This window comes from Marmota marmota, unplaced genomic scaffold (assembly GCF_001458135.2).
Source record: "Marmota marmota marmota unplaced genomic scaffold, marMar, whole genome shotgun sequence".
Taxonomy (NCBI): domain Eukaryota; kingdom Metazoa; phylum Chordata; class Mammalia; order Rodentia; family Sciuridae; genus Marmota; species Marmota marmota.
In genome coordinates, this window is record NW_026000000.1 from 10,110,215 (window position 1) to 10,130,228 (window position 20,014).

General features: G+C 46.2%; 1 protein-coding gene across 4 annotated transcripts in view; it reads right to left on the bottom strand.

Moving 5' to 3' along the window:
* Positions 1–3,026: 3,026 nt before the first annotated feature.
* The window catches only part of Tmem72 (transmembrane protein 72), a 29,108-nt gene continuing 12,120 nt past the window's right edge, over positions 3,027–20,014 (bottom strand). Inside the window, exons 2-5 of one of the 4 annotated variants that reach the window (XM_015498925.2) lie at positions 11,741–11,807; positions 8,259–8,330; positions 6,805–6,944; positions 3,027–5,362 (exon numbers count right to left, since the gene is read on the bottom strand). In XM_015498925.2, coding sequence (XP_015354411.1) covers positions 4,884–5,362; positions 6,805–6,944; positions 8,259–8,330; positions 11,741–11,807 — 758 coding nt within the window. In that variant the 3' untranslated portion in view covers positions 3,027–4,883. Of the gene's footprint in view, positions 5,374–6,759; positions 6,945–8,258; positions 8,331–11,740; positions 11,808–20,014 lie in introns of those variants that run through there. The other 3 variants (XM_048807541.1, XM_048807542.1, XM_048807543.1) reach the window with 3 other exon arrangements.

Consider the following 20,014-nt stretch of genomic DNA (forward strand, 5'->3'; position numbering starts at 1 on the left):
TGAACAGGACAGTCATATGTTTAATAGGGAAATGGAAAAGAGACAGCCAAGAAGAGCCCTTTGGGAATCAGTCAACTCCAGGGTTTGGAAGGCTATATGCAAGTGCTAGGCTGGATGTATTCTGGGGCAATCAGATCAGGCTGTGGGGGCAGATGTGAAAACATTCCCCATCTGCACATGGATCCGTCAACAAAGGGTAGATGGCTTATAGGCATAAGGGATTTAAGTACATCCTTTAACTAAATATTGGGCCAGGCGAAAGTCCTGAAAATAAAATCACTCTGGCAAACAGTTTTATATGTACAAGAATGATTCTTTTCCAGAGTATCAGAAAAAAGGATGTCACAGCTTCTGGTCCCTGGCTAACTGTAGAGAAAGTGTAAACTCCTTGATATGTAATAGAAGACTGCAAGTTCCCCTCCTCTCCCTGCCTTACAGATTGCAATGGTGAAGTATAAGAATCTAATTGGTCCAGAGAGATAAATGGCTTATAAAGACTCAAGGAAAACTGTTATGGTTTAGCTATGAGGCACCGCTGCCAAGCTCATGTGTGAGACAATGCAAGAAAGTTTAGGGGTGAAATGATAGAGTTATGGGTTTTACACTTATCAGTGCATTAATCCCCTGATAGGGATTAACTGGGTGGTGACTGTAGGCAAGTTTGATGTGGCTAGAGGAGGTGGGTCCTGGGGATGTGCCCTTGGGATTTATATTTTGTCAGTAGTGAGGGGAGCTCCCCCCACCCTGCTTCTTATTGGCCATGTCCTGGACCACTTTTCCTCCAGCATACTCTTCTGCCACCACATTCTGCCTCACTTGGGCCCCAAACAATGGAGTTGGCTATCTATGGCATGAGACCTCTGAAACATGAGCCCCCAAATAAACTTTTTCTCCTCTAATTGTTCTTGCCAGGTCTTTTGGTTGCAGTGACGAAAAAAATGACTAAAACAGAAACTAATAGGTGACTAAAAGATTAAAAGCAAGAAAAAAAAATCTGACTTTTATCTGACTTCACAGAATTAGTGCAGCCATGTCAGTAAACAAACACATGAATGTACAAATAACAAGAAACCTGGCAGAGAAGAAGGGAGAGCCAGTATCCAAGTTTGCCTTATATATTAGCCAAAATGTCCAGTTGTTAACACAAATTTTTGAGACATACAAAGAAACAGGAAAGTGGGTTACATTGGGGGAAAAAATCAGACAAGAGACACAGCTTTTGAGGTGACCTAGATGTAGGACAGTAGCTGACAGAGACTTCAAAGCAATCCTAAGTATGTTCAAAGAACTAAAAGAAACCATGTCTAAAGGATTAAAGGAAAGTAGGATGAAGTATTATTAAACAGAAAATATCAGTAAAATGATAGAAGCTGTCAAAAAAAGAAAATATTACATGGTGTTTTATAATTTCATTTATATGAATTTATATGAAATGCCTAGAGTAGGCAAATTTAAAAAAGCAAAAAGTAGATGAGTGGTTTCCTAGAGCAGGGGATGGGAAATGGGGACTGGGTTGGGGACTTTCAAGTGTGAAGAAAATGTGAATATAGGTTATGGAAATTGTGGTGAACTTAGATTATAAATATATTAAAAACCACTTAAATGTCCACTTTTAATTGGTGAATTTTCTAGTATGTGAATTTTTGTCTCAATAAAGATATTTAAGAAAACTCAAACCAATCAATAAACCAAAGAAATAAAAAAACAAAAACAAATAAACAGGAAACAAAAACCTTAGGGTTGATGGGAGAAAGGAAGGACACCAGTGCACAGCTCCTCATGATTGTGGGGGTCATGTAGCTCTTTGTCTCTGCTGGGGTTGGCAGTTATACCCTCCCCAAACTCAAGTCCTAAAATCTGAGGTTGAGGAAGAAATTCTTGGACCTGTCTTGGACCTGCCTTGGACCTGCCAACAGGTCCAACAGCAATGAGAACAGGGGACCTTACCATGACTTGTGATTTGTAGCCTGAAAACGCCTCTCCATATCTTACTGAGCCATTGCCGTTATTCACACTTAATTGAGGAACACTTACCAAAGATGTTAAGGGTCTTGGCCAAGGGCAGTCAGCATGTTAGTGGAGGACTGAACAATCCCCAGCCTAGTCTTCTTTCTAATTCCAATGGCTCTGTTCCACATGGACAAAGTGTCAGCTCTGGTTTCTTCTAAGAGAAGGAGGCAGGACACAATAGGTTCAGCCAACCTAGTCTGATTCTCAGTAGGGATGAGGCTTATCAGTACATCTGCTTTGTAGGGATACCAGGGGATACAGATAAAAGTGTAAGGTATCCCAGGCTGTTATGGACCTATGGTGTCCTCCAAAAGCTCATGTATGAGACAATGCAAGAAAGTTTAGAAGTGAAATGATTGGGTTTAACCAATCAGTACATTAATCCACTTGAATGGATTAACCCAGGGGTACTCTAGGCAGGTAGGGTATGGCTGAGGAGGTAGGTCACTAGGGCATGCCTTGGGAATATATATTTTGTCCCTGGTGAGCAGAGCTCTCTCTGTTTTCTGGTGGCTATGTCTTGAGCTGCTTTCCTCCCTGACACTCTTCCTTACCTTAGACCCAGAGCAATGGAGTCCCGTCGATGGACCGAGACCTCTGAAATTGTGAATTCCAAATAAACTTTTCCTTCTCTAAAATTATTCTTGTCAGGTCTTTTGGTCATAGAAAAAGCTGACTAAAGCACAGGCTGAGGACCAAATGGAGACCTATGGTATTTATCTCTTTTGAGGAAGGTGTCATTTTCTTGCCCTGTCCACTGGAAGGTGTAAAGGTTCCGGTCTGCCTAATGATTAATTATCTCATCCCAGCTTTATTTTTGGCAGTGGTAAGAGTGTTTTCAAGCTTTACTTTGCTATCTTAGCAAAGGTCATCACCACTCTCTAATGCTGCACACACAGAAGACTCCCCTTTAACTGATGACAGTCACCACAAAGCCTAGATGTTTCTAAATCACACGTACATCATCACCTGGAACTCCTCACCTCTAACACACATCCAACACAATGCTTTAGCCATTGGGTTTATAAAAATATTTATTACATGGGTTCCGACAGCTCACTTTTGGGTGTGCTTCTTGTGACCTGGTCATTCGGCTCTACTGGTTCAGACTCTGAGCATGGGGCTGCTCTGATGTGTAAGCCCTGACATGCCTAGGCTGTGGTGCATCTATGGTCATGGCATTCACATCACATTCACTCAACACAGGCAAGACCAACCACTGGCTTCTCCACACTGAGGATCCTTCTGTGCAGAGGAGCCTACCCAGGACCCCATTCCACCAGGAATGGAGCAAGATCCCCACTTATCTATACCTATATTCCCTGTCTGCTATGAACAGTCAGATTCTGACTTCCCTTCTCAGGGCAACTAAGGAAACCGCTCAAATGCTCCCACCATCAAGGCTTATGGGAATGTGTTTGTTATCAATTTGCCATTCAATTTGAGAAAAAAAAAAAAAAAAAAACTATTGCATGACTGCACAAAGAGCTTTGCTTATTTGGAATACCAGACAGAAGCAAGCTTCTGGTTGGCCCTTATCTCCACACAATAACTTGTTGGGGCTGTTGAAAATGGTACAACAACAAACAAGCATGTGATCTAAGACTTGCTCTTAAGGAGTGCTAGTGCCAATCCTCTCACACGGACTGGGAAACCATAGGACTCTTCCTTTATCAGATTGCTGATACATTGGTATTGTCTATGAGGCATAACACATCTGTTCTTCCCGGAAACACTCTCCAGGATCAAAGGAATCTTATTTAGAAATAAAAACTATATTGCAAATCCTTTTACCAAAAAATGTGTGATTCAAATATATTTATTCATTCTGGGTTAACCATTACCTCCATATCCCTTTGGCAGGGAACTTGCTTCCTAGAATACTATCTTCCAATTGATCCTTCCCTTGCCTCCCTCTCTCCCATTTTGAAAAAACTTGTATTTATCATGCATTCCACTAGCAGGTGGCTAAGTATGGCAGAGCCAGTTCTCTGTGCCATGTGACTCTCCAGGGCACTGTCTCTGGGATCCTGGGGGACAGTAGGCACTGCGTACTGTGCCTGGCAGTCACTGGTGAATGTTGTCATAGTATCTCAGCATCTTTTAGTTTGCATCATCTACTTGGAATCTTGGAAGAACCCCGTGGTGGGGATACAGGGAGCCCTCAGCAATGCTTCTGGAATGAGTGTTGCTTTCCCAGCAGTGAGCACAGAGTGGCATTGTTTCCCTGAGTGGCTCTGCAACTTCTGATACTTGGCCCCAGCCCCAGAGCATGGTTGGAATGTGGCTTACTGCCCAGCTGCTCTCACCCTGAGGATTTGCAACCTTTAGTCCCCATCCTGAACAGTCTTGGAAAGGGCTCACCATTAACACCTGTCTTTGAGATGCTCAAGTTGCCACTGCATCCCTGAACCTTCAGAGATGGGATGTCACATCAGAGATGAAATGTACCATAGGTCCCTTGATCAATAATGGACTCCATGTCAGGGGCAAGAAAAGCCCTGCAGTTTTGGGCCAAGGCAGACATCCTCTGTCCCTTTGGTTCTGAAGCAGTGGTACCTCTGGCCTTATGTAGAGTCAAAATGATGGTTACTTTGGGCAAAGCTCAAGGATTTCTGCACCACGGCCAGGAAGAAGGACCCCAAACTGGTTCTAAATGGCATGAGCTTCATTTGTATCTTCCTGGAGGTCTCTATGGGACTGCTGGACTGTCACACCACCTGATGGTCCCAGAGACCCAAGTCATCATGGGGATATCTGATTACCCCTGGAGGAGCTGACCTACAAAGACCCTGAGTTCCCTGGAGAGTCTGTGGGTATGATGAAGCTCCAGGGCAGGGTCATCAGTCTATGTAGGCACCTCGCTGAGCTGCTCAGAACAGGTCGGTTGCCATGAGTGAAGACAGAAGGAGTGGGGCTTGGGGGACAGGGATGATGGGGGTTGTGTCAGAGGTGGTCTCCTCTGGCTCACTGTCCTCATCATCCGCACCTTCAGAAAGCGATGGGATGATTCTGACCACGTTGTCCTCAAAGTGCACCTGCTTCTTCTTGGTCAGGGAGTCAGCTGACTCCAGAGATAACTCCATAAGGGTGTCTGGGGGCTGCAGGGCACTGGGTTTCTTGGTCCCCTTCAGGATACTCTTCATGTGGATGAAGAGGGATCCAGGCCTCTCCTTGAGGGCCCCATGGAAGGTATAAGTCTGCTCAGTGTCCCCGGAGCCAGTGGTGCTCACAGCACTGCTAGAGGGGTCTGTGTACTGTTCTGGGGAGGCCAGAACCTCCAGTGAAGCTTTGGTCTTCTTCCGCTTGCTCAGTAGAAAGTAGGCCAGGCCAGTGATGATAAGCATGGAGCCTGGAAGAGATCTGGGAGGTCAGAATGATGGATGTGTCATGGAGGTAAAAAAGGTTGTTCAAGCCCATCCTTCTGCAGGGCCACGTGGCATGGTACTGTGTAGACATACTCAGTTCCACCATGGTTCCAGCAACCATACCCCTACATCAGACTCAGGGGTCAGGCCTGACCCCAGCCAAAGGTTATGAGTAGGGCCAGTGCCATACTTGGGTTTCCTGTTAATCAGGAAACTAGGTCCCCATTTGGACACAATGGAAGGGCTTCATCAGGCTCTTGAGGACCCATCCCTGATCTCAGTGCCTAGGATTGCTCTTTGTGGACAGTCAGCTCAGCTGCTGCTTGCCTGGCCTCCCACTACCACTCTTAGCTTCCCTCTAAGGATGGCTTATTGGTGCTAGACATATAATGCCTTTGATGGGCCTGGACTCTCTTTTGTATACTGGGCCTCCAACTTCTGAATTGGGCTTCCTAATGTTCCCAGATCTCCCTTCACATCAGCTTCCCTAACCCTCACCCAGTAAACTCAGAGTAAAGTACAAATCTACTTGGGTGGGGACAGCCTCATGTTCATCTCCCTTGTGGCCACAGAGGACAACGGGCTTCTTGGACCCAGGCTGAGATGATGCTCTGCTCTGGGTTTCCTGCCAAGAGTCCAGTCCTGTCCAGAGGGTAGGGAATGGGAGAGAGGTGACTATTAATGCCTGCTGGAGCCACAGCCTCCTGCATGCTTCATTCTCCAAGAAGTAGGGGATTGGGCTTGTTCTGGCCTTGCCAGAGGTGGATCCTTCTCTAGAATTCTGGAAAGACTGTGGCACATACACCAAAGAAATGGCAGGGAGAACGAGGGGGCTCTTCTCTTCAACTTTGTTTTCCTGGAGGGTCTGCTTCCTAGTATTTCAGGGTGGCTCTTATCAGGGGCATAGTGATTATAGATAAGAAGGAGGGAAGAGGAGGATCCTAGCAGAGAAAGTCATGGACATAACTGAAGAGGTGATAGAACTGAGTTCTGGATTCTGCAGTCAAAAATTGCTGCCCAGCAGGCTGCAGTGGAAAAGTAGGAGAACGGCTAAAAAGTCCTTTTGGGGTCCCATCATAGGGAGCCCTCCATACCAGCCCCGAGGAATTTAGACCTGAATGGGAAGGCACTGGGGAGATTTGGAAGGGTCAGAACTGACCATTTTATATTCTTGGAAAGGTTGAACCACATAGAGTCCATATGAGGAAAGGCCAGGTTCCCTTGAGGATATCACCTCTGTCTGGATGGCTGTGTAGGGCGTTGCTGCCATTTGATCAACCTGGATCATACCCAGCAGCTGCTTGCCCTAGAGCAGAGAGGCCAGTGGGGCCAGTGTGGGCTCTGAGAGAGGGTGACTCAGCACCCACTTCCTAGAACCCACCTGAAGCAGGGGCTGCAAACCTCCTCTACCTTCTGATGCTCCTACCTGGGATGGTAACATGCCAGACAAGGACAGGGTGAAGAAAGCAGGCCACTGAGAGCAGCATATAGGCCAGGAATTTCTGGAAGCATCCCAACCAGTGGGTCTTCTCTCTTGCTCTGTGGGCCAGGGACCCTGGCTGGCACCTGGAGAAAGGAGATCAGGGTTAGCACGAAGTACCCAGGAAGAACTAGGGCTAGGAGGCCATTGGAGGCTGATGTTGGGCCTGCCATGGGCCTGATCTCTGCAGTGGCCCCCGGCTGAACACCCTTTTGGTTTGGAATCATGAAAGTTCCAGGGGTCCTTACTGTGGGTTCCACAGTTGAGGGGCTCATTTGAGATCCTTCATCCAGAAGGCCTACAGTTTTTCTAAGATTGTTCAGCCTTGACTTTCTGGCCAAGGGGGAAGAAAGGTTAATGGAGGCTCAGGACCCACTGGAAAGTCGGCAGCGCAGCAGAAAATGCATGGAGCAGAGGAGACACCTGCTGGGATCATGGTGCACAGCATGCACTGCACAAAAGGCCTGGCAACATGGATGAGCAGGCTGGAATCTAGCTGCACTCTGCTCACCTAGGCACATAATAAAATCAGTCTTGAATGGTGTTTTTCCTAACCACACCACTGAGGCAGAGGCCTGATGCTGAGCAGTCTTAGCTAGTGTGGCTCATTAGTGCCCCCTTGTGGTCACAGTGCATGCATGTGGACTGGGGAGTCCCAAGATTAAAATGCTCCATATCCAAGGTTCTTTCTGCTTCTGTCCACAGCTCCCATGAAGTTTCAAGGAATACTTGGCAGTGGAATTCAGGATTAAGGTGGCAGGCTACTTTCTTAGGCTTGGAGAGCCTGGAAGAAAGCCAGTGACCTTACAAGGTGATGGGGCAGCTGGATTTGAAGTGTGACTCTCACTGAACACCTGGGAACCAGATCCTCTAAGTGTTGAAAGCTGTGGTTCAGGACTCCAGGCCAAGGCCACACAGAAAATAGCTCCACATACTGAGCAGCAGTTGGAAAGCAGTGGGGCCTCTATGGCCAGAGGTTCATGACCCCTGACTTGTCCCTGGGTACTGCCAGGAGGCACAGCTAGCAGCCAGTTCTCACACCCAGGCCTGCTCACTGCAAACTGATCCTTCCTGGGGTTCTTACCCTCTGGTGAATGATTTAGGCACCAGAGCCCAGCAATAAACTGTTCCTTGGGGGAAATAAAGCTGATTTCCAGGGGGAATCTTAGTGTTGGGGGGCTCTGAATGGATAAATCACTTGGTTCCCTTGGCTGGTATCAAGGCCAAGAAGGTGACTGAGTCCCCTGACCTAAGCCTATTTCCAGGTCAGGGCTTGCTGCTCTGAAAGGGGAAACCATTATGGTGGCTTGAGGACATCCCCCAGCTAAGGCCCCATGAGTGGAGGCATCTGGGATTAGGGATCATTGGTATTTGAGGGGCCACTTCTGGAGGCTACTTACTTGAAACAGATGGCCAGCAGTTGAGCCACAAAGTAGGACCCTTCACACACGGAGACAGCAGCTCCTATAAACCTATGGGTGGAGACAGGTGAGGGAGGCCAGCATCTCTGATCCTCCCTGGAATTTCCTGAGGCTGTGTGTTCACAGTATCGTCACATCCCCCGCATCTCCAGCAATAGACTGACCAGGATATTTTGACCTAGTGTCATCATCCAGACAACATCCTCCAGGTGCTCTCTCAACGCCAGGACCTGTGCTGGAGAGGGTGGGGCTGGGGTGCAGAGATGGATAAGGAGGAAGCCATGGCCAACAGGTGAGATGGCCTGCACCCTGGTACCTTGAGTACACACTGGCAGGTGCATCCTTCTACCTGCCAGTCACCAGAACTGATACCCATTGCCTGGTTGGACTCATTGCAAGACTCTCTTCTTCTCTCTCTTTTCCCATCTTTCAGTCACCAGGATCAGTTAAAGTATGTTCCTTAAATACCTTTAGAATTGCTCCATTCTTTCTGAATTCACCACCATCTCATTCAAACTCCAGAGCATATGTGTATGAGAAGGTCCAGGCTCTGCTCTCCAGCCTTCATGACTCCCTGGCCTATCTCCTGTTCCTCCATTGTCACCACCAGGATATCCAGGACTCCTTCTGGTACTCAAATCTGCTTATATTTTTTTCTGATCCAGAATGCTCATGCTCTAGGGGCCCACCAATCAGAACCTCCTGGGGCCTCTTTAAAATCATAGATTCCTAGCCCCCCACCACTTTATGTATCTTTATTCCCCCACTACAAAGGAAGCTGTTAGGTGCCATAGAGCCCTTGCATAAGTTGTTCATTCTTGTAAGGCCTCCTCTTTCCCTCTATTTTCTGTATGGTGACCAAGTTCTTCTCCATGTTGTAATATATGACCAGAGCCACCAGTTTATGAACAACTAAAGGGTGTTCCTAATTCCTTTGTACAGCCTGGGGCTCACCCTGGGCAGGATTGATTTGTAAGTGTTTCATGAATGTGCACTGGAGTAATGAATGAGTAAAGGTAGATACTGTGATTTAGGAGAAGACAGCTCAGGGCCAAGATCTCCTTAGGGCCATGGATGTTGCCCTTCTAACTGATCAGCTATATGACCATAGGTAAGAGACTTGACTTAAAAACTGAGGTTAATTTACATTGCCTCAACAATCAAATTGTTACAAGAATGATTTTTCCCTCTCTGTAACTATTTAGTACTTAATATCTACTTTCTCCTATTGCCTTTATGTCTCTCCATGTCTGCCTAATTCTTACCTTTTAGTTTAAAAATAATAATAGCATTTATATAGTGATTGCTATGTGCTAAACACAATTCTAAAAGTTTTTCAAACACCAACTTGTTTGGTCCTTGCAACACTTTTATGATCAGCCCTATAATTACTCTCATTTTGCAGATGAGGAAAGTGATGCACAAAACGATGAAGCTCCTTGCCTATGGTCACACAGCTGATCAGTAGCAAGGTAAGATACTAATCCAGCACTCAGACTCCAGAGCCTGTGTGTCCAAGAAGCCCTCCTAGGTCAGGCACTTTGCATAACCATCAACAGTGCCTTTTTCTACATACTGGGACAGGCAGGGAAATGGAGACAGGTGGCATTAATTGACTCTTTTGGAATTTTTATCTGGTTCTAGTGAGTGGGAGAGAGGGACTGGATGGACAGGCAGTGAGTGCTGACCTGCAGGGTTTAGAAAGCAGAACATGGCTAGAGAATACGAAGTAGCTTAAGGTGACGAATAGGGAGAATTTGAGGCTGGACTGAACTGATGAGTGACCAGATGGGCATAGGGTTCCCTCAAGGAAGGGACAGAGCAGTCAATGAGAGGCAAGATATAGGGAAGAAAGCAGTCTGCATTACCTGCCAAGGAAATGACTGGCAAGTTAGGCAGCCTTTGGAGAAGAGGAAGGCCCAGCCCTGCTTCTGGGTCCCACAGAGACAGCGAAGAAGCTGGGACCAGTGAGTTGTGGAGGATATCCAGAGAAAGAAAAGTCACTTCCAGCCAGTGGTGGTTTTAGACTTGGGGCAATGTGCCCAGGGCAGATTGTTAGGAAGGAATCAGCTTAGCGAATGCCAAAATGGGTGGATGGTATTTGGGCACTCAATTAGATGAGCGACAGCGTGGAGGCCAGGCCATGAAGGGGAATTTGAGAAAGAGCCAGAAGCCCCTGTGGTGACTTATGAGAAATAAGGTGGAGGTAGAAGATGGCATAGGATGTGAATTAGAGGCAGTTTTGGCAGGAACTGTTGGGGTCATCAGAAAGATCCGTGTGTACAGATGTCAGTGTGGAGATGAAGTCAGAGGGTGAACTGCATGTGGGAGGGTGGACGTGAGCCTCCAAGAACATCAGAGAGCCTACCTGGAGTTGGGTGGGGTTGTGTGTGAAGGGCTGAGGACACAGGGCAGCCTCCTGGGTAAAATGCAAGTGCAGAGTAAAGGGGAGGAATGGAGGACACGGTCTGAGACTGAGGCAGCCTGGCTAGCCCTTCCTCATTGTTTTCAGCTCAGTAGCCCCTTCAGCACCTGGGGGACTGGAAGATGCTGGCTCTCTCTACTGCTAGAAGGAAACTGCTCATAGACCCTCACAATGGGATTATAGGGTCTTTGGATCAGAGTCTGCATGTACCCATGACTTTTGTCACCCCCTGGGATACCTTTGCATAATCTCCTTCCCAGCCCCAGGGGATTGGCAGACATAGCTGGTGATGAAGAAAGGACATTATCTGGGGAACTAAGGAGCCCTGGGTCCAAATCTGGGCCTTGCTGCTTAGGAGCTTGGTGACTGACTGCTTATTCCCTCTGACTTTTCTTATCTGTACAACTAGGCCACTACGCACTTCTACAGTGCCATTAGAGCTAAATGACATAATTTAGACACTTAACTACGCTTGGCATGTAAGAGAACTCAAATATATATATTTCCTTGACCTGATTCCCTTCTTCATAAATAAGAGCACATTAATGTTTGCCAAATAAAGAAATAATTTAAGGGACACATGGATGAATGGGGTTGGGGAGGAAAGGTGGATGAGTGAATAAATGAATGGATGGGTGGATGGGTGGGTGGGTGGATGTGTGTGTGGGTAAACAGGTGAGTGGATGGGGGGATAGGTGTATGGGTGAGTGATGGGTGTGTTAGTGGGTGAGTGAATGGGTAGATGAATATATGGATGGGTAGGTAGATGCATGGGTAAGGAGGTGGATGCATAAGGTGGGTGGGAAGGTGGGTGTGCGAGTGAGTAGGTATATGAATGGGTATATGAAAGAATGATTGATATATGGGATGATCTTTCCAAACCAGGAGCTATCCTTGAAGTACCATCAACTCTTTCCACCTTTGGGATAGGATGGAATTAGCATAGGAAAGGGGATTGCTTTGGGTTGGACTGAAGAGAAATTAATGAGCTAGGGCATAACATGCTGGCAAGGAGGGCACATATACACATACTCACAGCAGATAGAAAGCCAGGCTTTTGTACTGGCCCTGGAACAAGGTCTCGGTGCCCACGCCGATCAGCACTAAGGAAGCAAGAAGAGAGGGGAGAGTAGGCCTGAGTTCTCCACACCACAGCATTGTCCTATTGAGGGTCCCTTGGCTTTGGAGTGTGTGTGTAAGAATGTGTATATGTGAACTTCTCAGGCAGGTAGAGTCTCCTTTCACATAGGAGGTCTTGGCAGATCTACATGGGCATTTGAATGTTCACGTGTGTTTGTACATGTGTGTGAGACTGCATAAGAATAAGTATATACAATCCTGTGTGCATGTGTGTTGTGCAGGCAAATGGCCATTTATTTCATTTTTACTATGTATCCTGTCCTTTTCTCCTTACTTAGCATTTATTAACTATTTAATCATTGCAGCAGTCCTATGTGAAAACACTATTGTTATTCCCATTTTACGGGAGAGGAAACTTGAGGCACAGAGTATAAGCAAAACCAACTATGGATACCCAGGTCAGATTCTGTTTCAATTTCACACTTGTCAGTTAACACCTTAGTTGCTCAGTCTCTCTGAACCTCAGTTTTCCCATCATACCTCCCACACATATGGCTATGAGGATTCAAAGAGCTAATTGATGCCAAATGTGTCACAGGAGCTTAAAGAAACTATTTGCTAATTTTTGGCATGAAGAACCAGCCCTGTACAGAAAGAGGGTCTTCCCACCGTGGGCCAGAGGAAGGGTCCTTCCATGCAGGGCTGATGATTATGGTTGGGCACTTCTCAGGCAGACAGAGTCTCCTTTCACATAGGAGGTCTTGGCAGATCTACATGGGCTTATGGCAGATGACCAGCAGATGGCAGAAAAGTGTCTCGAAATCTCAGCCCCTTCTGATTTGTACCTGTTTGGCATGTGGAGAGCAATTTTCATGTCTTCTGTTTTGTCCCCTTGAGACTAAAACAGAGTCAACAGTGTGGCATTGAGGGAACACCGTAGAGTCAGTGCTGGTTTTCATTAACAACAACAACAAATTAAAATAACAGCAACCGAGAAAGGAGAGCTAGGCTGGAATCTGTGTTCTGTGAGTTATTACCTGGGTAATATTTGTAAATTCATAATCCACCCAAGTTGGGACTTATTATCTTTGGAACAGGCAGAACAATTTATACCTCAAAGAGTTATTCCTCAAATTGGAGAAAATAACAAGTCTGAAACATAGCTTTGTGCCTAATGTGAAGGCAAATGCGCATGAGCACTTTTCTCCCCTTGATTGGGCCTTGGAATCTTCTCCAGCCTCTGGCTGGCCCATTTGTTACCCAGAGAAGAAGGGTCACTCTCCAAAAATCTCTCTACCAACCATGGTTGTGCCAGTTCTGCATGCTCCAGGAAAGAGGATGCCCTTTGGTTGCAGCAGGAAGAGAAGAGCACAGGGAAGCCAGGAGTCTGGTTCCTTGGCCCAGATGAAGATTAATGGGACCAAGAGGGATGTTCATGGGAGGCTTTAAGACTATTTGACACCCAGGCAAAGGGATTGTCCATTTTCTGCAGCTATTTAACTGTTCTGGGGTTTATGTTCTTGGAGGAAGGCCATACCAGGTTGGGACAATATTAACCAACACAAAGTCCTTCCGTCTGTCCCCTGCACTATCTATGTGTGGACCTGATCCTCAGATTGCTAATTCCGATACTCTTTGGAGTCCCCCTGGCACCTCTTCTAGTCAGTGCTACCATCTGACTTTCTGTGGCATCTTGTGGGGGTGATTTGGGATAAGGACAAATAGTAGGTTTCAGACAGGCTTCAAGCTCAATCCTGGAGTGGGCTCAGTCCAGTGGGAGGGATGTGATGTGGGTGGAGAGATCTAGGTGCAGAGAGGAGAGCAACCCAGGTTGTAAGAGGGCCTCACTTGATGCTCTAGGGTCAGATGAGAGAGGGACCATTCTTGGGAACTATCAGGAAAGATATTATAAAAAAGATTAAGCCAGAGTGGACTTGGAAGGTAGGCAGGAAGTGGACAAGTACAAATGGAAGGGTCAGGCATTCTTGGAAGGTATCCCCATAAAAACTAGTTTTTCCATTTGGAGCAGGGGCACAGAAAGGCACAGAAGGGATACAGTGGTGAGTGTATGTGAATGGAGGCCAATCTGTGGGGTCCTTAAATACCAGACTTGTCAAGGTGGACACAGAGGGACCCTTGGGTGTGTTGCAGCAGCAGAGGGACCTATTCAGACTAATATTTCAGGAGATTCCCTGAACTGAGGCAGATGAGGTAAGAGACTTTGGTGATATTTGGAAGTGGCTGAGAAACAGAGCCCAGTTCTGGGTGTTCCTGGGTTTTCTCTTTCCCAGCATACTAGTATCCATTAGCTCCTTTTTGGTCTTGGTGTGAAGCAAAGTTCTAGCTGTGGTTCCTGATGGTGTGGCCTAAGTAGCCCTGTTTGTCTGCAGAGCACAGTGCTTGACACAGGGACCTGGAAGAGGGGAGGATTTGTTCTATCTGGGAGTCACAAAAGGAATCTTTCTAGGCATAAAGGAGCAGGCATGGCCTGTCATTGCATTTTTGCTTTTCTGGCTTTTTCTGGGCAGTGGAAAGCAGAGGTATGGGATGGTCACAGGCAGCCAGAAAGTATCTGGATTTGAAAATTCCCTGGCTATCTCTAGCTGCCTCCCAACAAGGTGAAACCATGGACACAAACTAAAGTAGGCCCTCTATATGCATCTTGTTTAAATCTGCACATTCCAGGGAATGGGAAACCCTGTTATTGATGGAGAAATCCAAGCAAGTCTCCTGGTATAAAGCACCTTGCCTGAGGCTCACAAGTAGTAAAGGATAGAGAGAAGCCATAATCTGGGAGCAATTTCTACTGGTACCAAGGCCCCCAGCATGGGCCAGGGAAGGACTGGGATGAGAACAAGCAGTTGGCAAAGGACCTTTTCTTGTGGGGCCTTATGAGCACAGAAGGGGGCGTGTGGAAAGATGAGATTCACATTATTATTGGTGGACTACTGCAATCCTGCCAAGCCCAGCTGTGAATGGGTCATTGTAATGTCTGGATTAGCACAAGGCAGGTGACTATCCCTTTAAAGCTTCCATATCCCACCAGGGGTCTAAACTGTGGGTCAATGGGGAGACTGCCTACCCATCCTCACCCCAGGCACCCAGCAAGCACTCGAGTCAGAGGCAGAGCTCTCCTGCGTGTCAGAGCTGCAGACTGAATCTCACCTGTTAGGGTGGATCATCCCTGTAACCAGGAGTTGTGTGGTCAGAATCTAAAGGGGCTGCATTCACAGAACCTCCTCTGTCCTAGGGATGGGGAAGAATGGAGTACACACAGTAGTAGTAGTGCCCATTGGAGCCTGGACAAAATCAGGGCCCCACAAATAAAGAGATATTAAGAAACAGGCCACAGTGCTGTGGGGATAAGATGAGGGTGGACTCTCTTTTGCCAAGAACCCAGGAAGACTCTGAGTAGGAGGAAGGCAAGGTGACATTGAGAGAATGGAGAAGCATGGGTACAAATCTGAAATCACTATTCTGTGCACTGGTAAGAGCTAATGCCTGGTTTCGGGATGCTTATTTGAGAAGTTCTCAGGGGTGGGCAAGGTCCTGGGAGACACAATGAGCAGAGGCAGTGTGGGGCTTTCTGGGACCACACCCTCAAATTCTCTTTCACCTTGAACCTTCCTGTCATCACCTTTACCCAAGAGAGAACCAAGACACTGAGAAAACTATGCCTTGTGGTTGGTCCTGGGGCAATGCTCCCCTTACTACCACCCAGCCCAAGTGCAACCAAGTGCCCTAGGAACTGGGCCTCCTGCAAAACTCTATTCTAGTCTTTAACAATTAGTATTCCCCAAAGACTCCTAGTTTCTGCTATGATATTCTGGTTTCCATTTATAAGGAAAGTAAGCCAGGAATTGTAAAGAAGATATTCCTGCTTATTCTTAGGGAGCAGCACTCTCAGATTCTGCAAGATGATTGTTGGGCTCTAATGCAGAAAAGGGGAATTGACCTCACCTCCTTGCAGAAAGTTAAGTAAGAGAAACATCCCTAATCATTGCCATAAAATTTGATGCGGCAAATATAAAGTTGGCCACAAATCCTTTGCAACTCTTCCCTGGGGGAGGTAGTATCTAACTGTTCTCCCCTTGAATACAGGCTGTTTTTAGCGACTTGCATATGAGGTAGAATAATACAGAAGTAAACTTTAGGGACTCTCATGGCTAATTCATAAATGTCTTCTACCCAAGCCTCTTAAAATACTTGTTCTGGGGAAAACCACTTAGCATGTAAGTAATCTTATTTTCCTGAGACCACCATATTGTGAGGAAGCCAAGCCAGCCATATGGAGAAATGGTTAGAGAAAGTGAGAAAGAGATGCAAATCAGTCCAAGCTGGCTCAATGTTCCCAACCAACACAGACAAATGAATGAAGGACTCATCCTGGACCTCCAGCTCCAGCAGATGTGATGTGGATGAGAAGTAATGAACACCGTCAACTGTCAGACCTAAAGGCTTTACAAATTTTCCCAGGAGGGGGCTAGAATGTAACTGTTCTACCCTTAAACTAGCTAGCCTGGCTTTAGTGACTTGCTTGTCAGGTAAAATGATACAGAAGTAAACTTCAGTGGCTCCCCAATGAGCCTCAGATGAGCCACTTCCACCATGCCAGCTATGCCAGGCACCCACTTTTGACCCTTGACATCATGGAAAGAGATGGGCTCTTTTCACTGTGGTTTGTCCCAATTCCAGAGCCACAACATTTTGAACATAATGCAAGGGTTATAGTCTTACTCCACTGTTGGGGTCTGTAGACAAGTCTGGATGGCGCCTGGCAAAATGCCGGAGGGAGTGGTTTGTGAAGTGGCGCCAGCGAGCCATTGGGTGTGGAGATTTCTTGTTGGTTGACTGATGTATCTAGTTTGTGCTAATTAAGATGAGCTGTGTGGAATGTATAAATACCGCTCCTGTCCTACAATAGACGGCTCCCACTCCTGCTGTATCAACGTACACAAGTTGTTCGTCACCCCCCGGTTATTTTGCTGCAGCCGGACTGCGGCACTCCACTAAGTTTTGGAGTGGTTTGTTATGCAGCCACAGATAACTGGCTCATCCTATTGTCAAATTACCTGAGATTTATGACATGAAAGTCCTTTTATCTGGTCTGGTCTATATTTTGATTCTTTTAGGAATAAACATTTGTCAGGGATTCCTGAGCCTCTGAACTTCCACACAGGATCTTCAGCTTGATTGTCAGGAAGCCAAGGCTCCTAGGTCCTGCAGCCCTTACCTCCCTCCAATATCTTCACACCTTGGAGATGCAAGATGCATGGTCATAAGAGTTGGGGTGGGGGTCTGAGGATTTCCTTTAGGCCATGGAATCTCATTGGTGGCTTTATGTCTTAGGAATTCATGGAGAATCCATAGGATCTGGCCTCATCCATAGTAGATTCCTTCCATGGTTTCAGATTGCATGTATAGGAGGATTTTATAAACCATATCCAACACTTACCCCAGACAACCACATTGGGTCTGACTGCAGAAGCCCCATCCCACTGAGCTCACCAGATTTTGGGGAGTACAAGCATCTTAGTTCCAAATGACAGAGATATAGGACCCAAAATATATTGACTGAGGGCCTAGGGTTTGTTAAATATTTTTTTCAGGAAGCTATTGTCTAAAATCAACATTTTGGAAGCCAGAAAGTGAATATGAATTGTGGCATCAAATTGAAGAAAAGAGTTAAGAATGGGATCAACACGTAAGAAGGATTTGGGCCTTCCTGTCTCCTGAGTGTCAGTTCCCCAAGACTGCATAGGTGGACTCCTGCTCTCTCAAAGACCTCACACATGCATGAGGAAGGCTCAGTCCTTGCTTTATGTAATTGGATTTCAGGTCTGTGCCAGGTTTCCAAATATGCCATAAACCACAGAGAAGTTATGGCATCTAAAGGACCAGGACCAGGGTGAGTCATCCTAAAATTCAGGAGGCGCTAAACCTAAAATTAAGGGGGTATCATTTTGGGTTAAGTATCACTCATTGTATAAATAAATGGCATTGATTCTGTAAGAAAGTGTTCACTGTAAACTTATGAAGATGCTCACTCTAATTGAAAGGAGGTATTCACTTCCATGGCTGTGCAGCAGCAGTACAGCCTTTTCATGTCCCTTAGAGTGGGTCCAACTGGCCCTGGCAACTAGGGATGTAAATGTCCCAGAATTTAAGGGCTTTTATTTATCGATGGAATTTGGCATGTTCTCCATCCACCTCCCTGTGAGGCAACCTGGCTGGTTCCTCTGGATCTTTGCCTTCACAGGCCTCTAGTCCAATCTGCATCAATAACTTACTGGAGTGAATGATCCTGGAGTGTTGCCCTGAGCTGGGTCCTTAACAAAGGAGCTCACCTTTTGACAATGAAGACAAATATTAGAACAAATGTCACACCATCCTCGGAAACAAAGACTCTTTATAACAAATGATCTATAAGTAAGAATTTTCCCCAAGAACTACCTTATCCAGGCTGCACCCTCTTTCTCACTGAGTGGAGGTGCACTGGGGTACTTTACTTTACTGGCTATTAGACTCCTTTCAACCCTCCTGTTATCCCCGCCTCAGAATCCCCAGTAACCTTGGCTCAGGCAAACAGAAGCACCTCACTCTCCCCTGCTCAGTGTACCCCACTCCTCTGTCCACTCCTTGCACAATCCCAGGGAGGCATCTTGCATCACACCTGGAGAAAGCCATTCATGGCCAAGCCTGGCCTTAATGCTGTGGTCCCCTTCCCTCCAGATTCCATCCCTCTCATCTGGTCTAGTCCAACCTCTCACTATATGAGTGAACAAAAACTATGAGGGGGCTGTGCTGGGGCAAAAATAACAGAAAATCTGAGTCCTGGACCCTCAGGTAAATCTGAGCACTGTTGTCTGCTTCCTGTTCTAGAAAATGAAGACAATGAAAACACTGTGGCTACCAAGCATTCAGTTTTAGTAACTGATGGAGTGAGTGTGGTCTCAATTTAGACAATGGCAATAGAACTATGATAAAAGTCAGGCTGTTCCCGTCAGTCCTCTCAAGGGGGAGGAGGAGGTTTATTTTCATCCTTTCATCCATTAACACGTTTTCACTGATGCTAAAGAGCTCTTCTGGAGAAAATGACATTGCTCATTGATTTTTCTATCTCAGGGTTGTTTTCAAGACCTGGTTAGAGTAAAAGTGGCTCAAAGTCCCGTCCATCTCAACATCTCTCGTGTATCACCCTCTGTCTCCCTGCTAGGGACTCAGAGGTGCTCACGCCTGGGAGGGGGCCTGTCTGAGGTGCTGTCTTTAAGGGGTGTTGCCCTTGGCTGGTGCTGCTGTTGCCTCAGAGCTGACCTCACAATTGACTTTGCTTGTCTGTTCTGACTGCATCACTGGGTTGAGTTTTGACAAGTCTTTCATTCAGTGTGCTGCCCTTGGTGGCAATGTGAGATGCTTCCCAAGCTTACCAGAGGCTATACTATATTTGAATTGTCATGCCAAGCTGTGACTATGGCCTTGATGTCCTAGGAATCAAGGATAAGTTCATACTACTTCTGAGGGCAGCTTCCTAACTCAACAAGAATATTTATTGTTTCTCCTTATCCTCAGGTATTGCCTCCTACTGGTTTCAGAATTTCCAAGGACATCTCAGGTAAGGATCCATCATGGCCTGATGGCAATGGCTGGGGATGATTCAGGAGAGGTGGCCACAGATGATTTGGGAAGAGAAATGATAGATTTGCATCATTTCTAAGGAGATGTGGAGACACTGGAACCATTTACTATGAATTCACTGAGATAATAAGGTAGGTTTCTTAACTCAGAATAAGTTGTGTCAGATTCTAAGCATGAAAAGGAGGGTAACCTGTATGTTGAGATCAGTTTGGTGACACAGATGAGTCAGGGTTTTGCAATAGTAAAGGCCCAGCTTTTATGGTAGAAGTTTCTGGACATTCAGTTGGAAAAAATGTTATAGTATAATATATATTGTCTAATTCTCTTACAAATCTGTTCTGGGAGAATGTCCTAAAGATAATAAAGTTCACCTATTTCATGTTTTGCTAGATTATTTTTAGAATGTTTATTTTTTTTTTAAATTTTTGCAGTAAAGGGGATCAAGCCCAGGGCCTTTTACTTGATAGACTGGTGCTTTACCACAGGGCTATACCCATAGCTCTCTACTGGATACTTTAAACATGAGCTATAAACTAAACAAGAACAGCCAAGAGGTCTGTTTTTTTTTCCCCTTCTCATGCTCCTGTGGTAAACT